General features: G+C 35.2%; 1 protein-coding gene across 1 annotated transcript; it reads right to left on the bottom strand.

The window, feature by feature from the left end:
• Window positions 1–6,302: 6,302 nt before the first annotated feature.
• LOC103454744 (probable phospholipid hydroperoxide glutathione peroxidase) lies at window positions 6,303–8,510 on the bottom strand. Its single transcript, XM_008394342.4, has 6 exons — window positions 8,240–8,510; window positions 7,383–7,459; window positions 7,139–7,200; window positions 6,890–7,008; window positions 6,610–6,777; window positions 6,303–6,515 (listed from the first exon to the last, which is right to left on the bottom strand). Exons 1-6 carry the CDS (start codon window positions 8,486–8,488, stop codon window positions 6,483–6,485), a joined length of 708 nt encoding a protein of 235 aa, XP_008392564.3. The 5' UTR covers window positions 8,489–8,510; the 3' UTR covers window positions 6,303–6,482.
• Between the last annotated feature and the right edge of the window lie 382 nt (window positions 8,511–8,892).

Below are 8,892 nucleotides of genomic sequence, written 5' to 3'. Positions count from 1 at the left end.
GGAAATGAACACTCCTAGATTGAGAGTTACTAGGAGTGAGGGGCACCGTATGCTACCTTGGGTTTCGATCCCCTAAACCTCTAGAGGCCTACACGGTCAGACTTGTACCATATCCTGTGGGGAGGGTACTTGGTTATAAGGTATATGATTAAATGGACACTCGCGTTACCCTACTTCGTGCTGTTGTGGTCAGATTGAAGTGAAGGTAATCACCCGCGGGACCGGTCATCAGGTTGGATTATGTTGGCACACAAATTCTGAATGTGAATCGTGGTGATGGCTGTGTATAGCCAATAATGGTAAGTGATTTTACCAGTGATTGTGATTTGAAATTCCAATGATTTGGTGGGAATTTCTTATATTTGATTTGCCAATTTGAGTGGTTTGGTTTGAAATTGGGATATGCATTTAGTTACTGATGATTATGGCTTGGTATTGTGATAATTATTTGGCCGATGAGGGCTATGGTTTGAATTTATGATATTTGTTTGTCAAGAATGAAAATGGAAAAATTTTCTGTTGTTGATATCGCCAGTGATTGTGGCTAGAAATTTCAAGGAAGAATCATGGTAACGGCTGCATATAGCTAATGATGGTAAGTAGTTTACCAATGATTGTGATATTTATTTTGCCAATGTGAATTATGGCTTGATGTGATATTTATTTTGTCAATGTGTATGGATAGAATTTCCGATATTTATTCTACCAATGAGAGTGGTAGGAAACCTGAGTATAAATGATTACTTCGTGAAAGTATTTATTTCTAGGGCTTGAATAAAATCGTAGACTGAGATTATGATTTTATTCACTATAAATGGAATGGTGGAATTAGCTCTAATTCCTTTTTAGTTATTTGAGGGTAGAAATCTTGGGGACGAGATTTATTTTAATAGGGGTCGAATGTAATATCCTGAAAATTTTTAAATATATGATTATATGGAATTTTTTTATCGGAAAGTGAAAAGATGAAAATGTTTCTCATTGACTAAATGTAATTTTGATGAGGATGTATTTTATCCTCATATACTTTATCATATTTCTAAATATATTTGAATAGAGGACGACCATACGAGTGTGTCGATGCAAACGGATCCTAATTCTGAGTTAGAACGAAGAAGTTATGAGCCTTGGAAGTAGTGATACTTTTTAAACATGTGGACTTACTATTAGTAGGGAGTCTATAATTAGTCAGCCTGAAATTAGAAAGTTTCCACTTCGGGAAGCCTGGTGATGAGGCCTAAATAACCTAGAAAAACCCCCAGCTTTGATCCCGTTGGACCACCGTGGGCGATGAATCGACACTGGGAAGCTTTAGGCACCTGCCAGTTTTATCAGCGGAATTGACCCTCTTCCGTCCACTTTTGGACTTCTTGGCAGGTATAAAACTTGTTCCTCTTGTTGAGCTATATCTTCCTGTAAATTTTGGTAGAATTTGGAGTTAGACGAAAAAGTAGGTTTTTGGTCGCCGGAAATCACCACACGTGGTGGCGTGTGGGGGAGAATCTGTTTACATGGATTTTGGACAGCAGGACATCCTTGATATCTTAAGCCCATATCCAAAGTCCGTTCGTTGAAATTTGATGCGATGATTCGAATATTTAAATTTTTCGGATAATTGTACCGCCGAATGATTTTTCATAATTGACAACCATTCAACCGTTGGATTGTCACCAAACTTTGAGACATTGTAATACATAATATTTGAGGACCTTAGGAACTTACGGATCGGGAGTCACATGTACAAATATTCCTGAATTGGATTTGCAAGTTAGTAAATTAAAACGTCGACAGATTCGACCGTTGGATCAAAATGAAATTTTAGCATGTTGTTCTAGAAGCGTAATGTGAACTATGAATGGCTTGATCCCTTAGTAAGGTACGTAGGTAGTCTAACGAGAAGGTTAGATGCAGCCATAATAAAATACCTGAGATTAATCTTTTAGTTATATTTGCTAAGAAAATGAATTTGGGGACTATCTTAGTAATTAGCTTCCGAATTAGAAATTTCTGGTCGTTACAGGTAACGCATGACTTTTTGTGGGATCTTAGTCATTCTATTATGAGATGTCATTTTGAACCTCGACTCATTGCATACAAAATATCCAATGCTTTATTCTCTTTGTAGAATAAAATACAATTATTTTTGCAAGCATGAATTTTTTTTCATAATCCAATCCAAGACCATTCAATACCTTTTGCGCATGTCTATGGTCTTTCAACAAACAATTGTCATTTAGAAGCATTCTGTTGAAAACCCTCAAAAAGTAATCGAAACACTGGTTCGACATACAATACTTTATTTTTCCGTGCATTAATTCCATAATGGCCGTGAGAACGGAAAAGCTCTCGCACCCCGGGTATAACTTTTGGTTGGCATTTTTTAATAGTTTTTCATATTGTTCAAACTCTACACTCTACACTGTCCATTGGTGTAGGCACGTCATCTTCCCCTTCTTGATTGGTGTTTGTTGATGCAAATGGAAAAACATCATTTATAATATCCATGACTTGTTCATTAGGATCCACAAGAGATTTAACATTGTCCACTCTTGTGGCACTTGAAGACAAAGTATTGTCTAATTGTTCCCCATGATGGTTCCAAGTATTATATGTCTCAATCATTCCATTCCTTACTAAATGAAATTGAACATTTTCAATTGTCTCCCTTAACATGTTGTTACACCTCCTACAAGGACACTGGATTCTAGTTGCACCCGGGTTGTGTGTATGTGCAAAGTCAATAAAATCCTCGATTCCATCCAAATATTTGTCCGCGCATCTATTCGGGTTATGTATCCACGTCCTGTCCATAATTCCTGGAACACCACAGTAACAGTACAACAATCACAACAACTTCATACAAAATGATAATGTCACCTTATGCCTCCGGTAAGGGCCCTATCCCATTTGGGAATGCGTAGTCATATCATGTAATTTACGACTACATTAGATTAGATTTCGACGTGGATGAATTTTGACAGCATCTCGATACAGTTCTTCAGGTGTATGACCTGAATAACGTACCGAAACCTAATCCTTCAACCATAAACTACGCGTCATAATTGTGCATTCCCAAATTGTCCAAATAATGGGATAATTCAAGAATTAATTGGACCGCAGTCATGCTTTCGCATCCATGCGCGAAATCCAACTAATCCTCGAACGGGAAACTAAGTTTTACTAAAAATAAAAACCAAGTACGAAGTTAATTTCAATTAACTCCGTACATTACAACACATATTTTTACGTCATTACAAATTTAACAACATAATATAAATATAATTTCACAACACAATATAAACATAACAAATTAAGTTCAACATAATTTAATTAATTTTATATGTTTAAAAAAATAAAAGGAAGAAAAGTCATTCTCAATTGTTCTCTACCAATCGCTAATCACACACAATATCCATATAGATAACGAAATTAATGGCGTTAGTATAAATTTACATTAATACTTTTACCCTAACGATAAAAAACGCTTACCAAACGCACCGAGATAGCTCGATCAACCTAGAGAAGAAGATGGAGGGAGTATTAGATTATGAAATTGAGAGAAAATGGAAATGACAGATGCCGTATTAAGCAAAATCTAAGGGATGAGTGCAGAGGCATAATCTGCAATTTTTTTTGCAGTTTGCCTCTGCACATGGTTGAATCCAGATTAAAAAGTTCACTTTTGGACGAACGATTTTGCGTGACGAAAAAATAAGCATTCGTTGCACAAGTTTACCATTTTTTTATTTTATGTCCTTTACTTTACAATTTATTATTTTCAACACATTGTGTGATGAAGGAATGTATCATAGCGCAATGCATATTTATTTTATTTTATTTCTATTTTTGTTTTTTATTTGTATGTATTGTAAATTTTTATTTTATTATAAATCAAAAACTCAAATCTAGTTAAACATTAAATTAATTAACAAAACTAATTTACCATCCCAAATAGAAATTATAATTAATGCAAATATTAATACTCATCCACATAACACATATTTATTCATTAAATTAAATATAAAGTCCACAAAATCTTATTAAAAAAAAAAAAAACAACCCTCATCAACTTCAATCCTTCGCCCGCAACACATCCGAAAACTTTGCTTGAAAAGCCCATCCACATAAATTCATTGCTTCTCTTCGGTTTTATCAACATCCCAATGAACCTACATTAATGTCAGTAACAATAAATTAGTAATTTAAAAAAATTACGTTTTAACAAAAATAATTGTTCATTATTTACCACAAACTTATCAATAACTCTCCCAGCATGGATTTTTTCAACTCCCCAGGGACATTTTTCCAAGACTCAAGCTTTGTAGAACAATCTCTCCGCACCAAATTCCCAATGTCATACTTAAATTCGGCGTATGCCTCAACCAAATTTTTGTCTTCAAAGTACGGCACTTGCTTTTGTCAATACATTTCTAATCACACTACAAGTGTTTTTTTTTTGCTAGAATCTTCTCCAAAATCAGCCATTCTTTTTTAAACAATTTTTTTTTTTTTTTAAACTAGGGCTCTGAAACTGTGTTTATATAGCACTAGGACACCTTTGCGCGATGAACATATTCGTCGCACAAAATGCATCATCAATGTGCAATTAATTGGAAGGTTTGAACATAGACTGACCGTGCTTTGCGCCACAAGCACATAGACTTGTTGCACAAAGATGTCTCGCACGACGAAGTTAGTGTCACTCAATATATTGCGCAACGAATAAAATATTAATTATTTATTCTATAAATAATTAATACCTGAAATATTATTCTATAAATAATTAATGCCTTAAATATTTATTCTATATATAATTAAGGACTTAATCCATACAATTATTTTAAGCATAAGTACGATATTCATTGAAGATTTTAAACACATAAACTGAGGATAGGGTGCTTACATTAGGTTTCAATAAAAAAACCCAACAGGAATTGAAACCTAATTAAGTCCAAATACATAATTGAATTGTAATTAAGTCTGAATACATAACTTATAAAAAAACACCTTAAATTTAAATATTGTCATACAAAACATAAATTTAAAACTACTATTTGGATGATCCTGGTCCATTCCGCAAGACTTCATAACGTCATCCATTGTAACCTCCCTCCAACGCATTATCCATCAAATTCATCAATTGTTCGTTCATATCATCATGAAGAGTATACTTACACTGTTACATATATATGCAAATAATTAATTCCAACATATAACTAAATATTTCACAAACTTAATTATTAATCCATCAACAATAATATACTTACTAATATTTCATCCATCACATTCCTGGGCACATCTTCCCAATAATACCACTCAGCAGTGGAACGATTATTCCCCATTGCTACAGCGATCGCATGCGCAAACTCAAAATTATCCCTTAAATCATGCGGGTTGGCATCGCGCACACTCTCATCCTTGTTCTTAGCTGCCATCCTAGCACGAACAAAATTTTGAAGAATAAGGATAATAGAATTGTGAAGAGTCAGGATAGCAGAAACGCATATTTATAGGTAGGTTAGGACCTTTGCACTACGAAGCCTTTGTCGTGCAAACACCTGTATTAAATGCGATATTAATTCCTTGGATTCACCTGCAGTAAATGGTCAAAATTGACAAGAACTTGAGCGACGAATTATTGGTTGTGCAAACGCCCTTTTTGTCACGCAAGTTTTTCGCGCCAAACAAAATTACCCCACGTTTTCTTGTTGACTTTATGCGATGCCAACAATTATTCGTCGTGCTAAAGTGTTCTTGCGTGACGAAACTCTTCGTCGCGAATTTTTTTTTCTCTTATCGTTTCTATTTTCGTCGCTCAAGTACGTCTTATGCGACAAAATATTGTTCCTCGCACAAGCTGTTTTTTCTACTAGTGTTGTTTTGTAAGTTTAGACTTTTATGTTTGCCATTAGAGGGGTTAGATTTCATGTCCCCCTTCATTTCTTGTATCTTATTGTTTTCGTTTCTAGAAATGTAAGATTTATGTCTCTTCTTTTTCATTTTTTTTTTAAGGAAAACTAATGAAAAAGATTTAAAAACTCTGAGTTTTAACGAGAATGACAAAATAAAAGGTAAAGTGAATAGTACCAGAATTGACTTTTTAGTGTAAAAATATGATTTTTCGTTAAAATGAACAATACCGCAAACTTTTCGTTAAAACTCCTTTTTTTTTTTTATCATTTTTTCTTGTATTATGAGTAACTTGGTTTTTTATATCAATAAAATTACCCTTGTACTGTCAAAGATTTCTAATATATATAGTGCTTGATTTGACTAGCCTAACCTCAAATCTTGAAAAGACAGACCCTCAACCGGTCTGAATTCCGACCGTTTTTTGAAAGTAACACTTCCTCAAAACATCAACAGAGTGCAACCCTTACAAAATATCGAACAATACAAAGAGATGCATTCTTATTACAGCAAGTGCCTTTTATTCCTCAACTAATTTACTCCCTCTCATTTCTTCATAGAGAGCTGCCTGTTCATGCGACCCCCAACAGTTTCTTTACATCCTTCTGCAAAACAAAAGGGAGACAACAAACCGCAATTTCGTTATCCTAATTCACTTTTTCAGTTGAATGCAACTGTCATGAATGTATGATTTCTTACGTCAATGCTAAGAGGAGAAGTTGTAGGAGCATAACGGTCAACGACTTTCCCTTCTTTGTCAACCAGGAACTTGGAGAAGTTCCACTTGATGTTGTGGCCAAAGAGTTCACCCTTGCTCGACTTCAAGTACTTGTAAATCAGAGCAGCTTTCTCACCATTCACATCCACCTAAAATTGGTAGTATGTAAATCTCCAGCTCTAGAAAATAATACAACTCTATGAAAAGAAGACGCTTTCGCTGTTTGTTCATATTGGAAATGACATCCTAAGAAACTCTTACCTTATCAAAGATGGGATACTCGGCCTTAAAGCGAGTGCAAGCAAACTCTACAATCTCATCATTTGTCCCCGGCTCCTGAGCTCCAAACTGATTGCACGCGAATGCCAAGATTTCCAATCCTGCAAGGCAACAGAAGCAAGTGTGAGCTACAAGCCTACAAGGCAACCGAACGATAGGGAGTTTCTACGAAAACAGCCATGGGGTGAAGTATAAACATGCATACGTAATAAAAGATTCACAAAAGCAGACCTTGAGTTTTGTATTTTTCATACAACTGAGCTAGCTCTGTGTAGTTTGAATTAGTCAAGCCACTGCATCAAAATTAAATAGCAAACTATAATAAGCTCACACTTCAGACAAAGACAAACAACGTCGGCTGATAATGCATCCCATTTTATGAGAATATAACCATCTTTATCAGATTTTCTTTCTTTTGGTATTTTTGTATGGAATGCACGTAAAAACTCGAAAGAAAATAGAAGACATTGTGTACCACTGCGATGCGACGTTGACGATCATCAGGACCTTCCCTTTGTAGGTGCTAAGATCAACATCGTTACCCTTGGCATCCTGTGAGTAAACTGACACATTATATGCATGCACTTATTGGATTCGGGATGAAGTTTGGTTTAGATTTGCTAACCTGCTGCCCCTATACCACATCACCTTGCAAATTAAACCCACCAATTTTTTGGGATCAAAACTGAAATAAGCTACAGTGGTTGGCTCCAAAGGGTCAATCCAAAACTACTAAAATTTCAATTATAAGGAAGATAATTAGAGCTCAAATTCTTTTCTGTTTGGTTTTATTATTAAAAGCGTATTCTACAATAAACTACACTAAGAGAGGGTGGGGATGGTTTGATCATGGGACGCAGTTGATTGAAGAGGAAGGCCGACAAGGGCTATTATCATAAACTACCCAAATTCTAACAAACTGGGGAAAACCTAAGCACTCCTGACATCAGTTTTTCTTTTTAACAACACTATTTTCGAAACGGTAATGCCGGAAAACTAAAATTTTAAATCAAATTTGCAAATCAAATGGTATGTCACTAATACAAGTACGTTAATCAATCCTTGTTATAATCCACATCCAAATTTACAAACTAAATAATGCGTGTCACCACCCAGAGGATATAACAACGTTAATAAACACTTACGTAATAATCTAATCATCAACATTTATGTTATTTATTTTACAAAATTTAATTTATAAATTTGATGTCCTAGCATTTTCATTTTCAACATTTAATGGAGAACTATACGCAAAAACCCAGCTTCTAACCAAACAAAAATCCCCAATCCCAATTGAAAAATGAAAATAATCAAAATTCGTGAAAAGCCAACCTTGACGGTGAAGTCGTGGAGGGATTTACTCTCGGACTGGCTAGCCATTGTACGATTCAATCCGAACGTTGACGAAACCGGGCTCGAAAACTCTATCTTGATCGACGGCGAAAGCAGCGAAATCTGCGACGACCACAAAAGGATCTGCCGGGAATCGGCCGAGAAGTGCTTTTGCAGAAGCTGAGAAGCAGATGAAGTGATGACGGTGAGATTTCGTCGGAAGAGAAAGCGAGTAGTAGCACAGAGCATTTGAGTTTTAATGATAAGAACAAAATAAAGGGTAAAGCGAATAGTACCAAGATTGACCTTTTAGTATAAAAATGTAGTTTTTCGTTAAAGTGAACAGTACCTAGTGTTTTTTGTTAAAGTTCCTTATTATCTAAAGGAGTGGAATGTGATGGTTTACGGGCCCACACGTGGAGGGATACTAGGTTGACACGTAGGTGCTTTCGTAATCCCACACGTGGAAGTGTAATGACAAACTCTCTGTCTTGTCTTGGAAGTGGGGAAAATGGACGGGTTGATGGTTGGACAAATTTTGTTTGATCATTTCTAATCTTTTTCTATACCCAAAATTAAATTTTATATTTGAATTGTCTATTTTACCATATTACATAATTACCATAAAATACAAAATGAAATTAACAATAAAT

This window comes from Malus domestica, chromosome 14, assembly GCF_042453785.1.
Source record: "Malus domestica chromosome 14, GDT2T_hap1".
Taxonomy (NCBI): Eukaryota; Viridiplantae; Streptophyta; class Magnoliopsida; order Rosales; family Rosaceae; genus Malus; species Malus domestica.
This window is presented reverse-complemented; position numbering and strand designations above follow the sequence as displayed.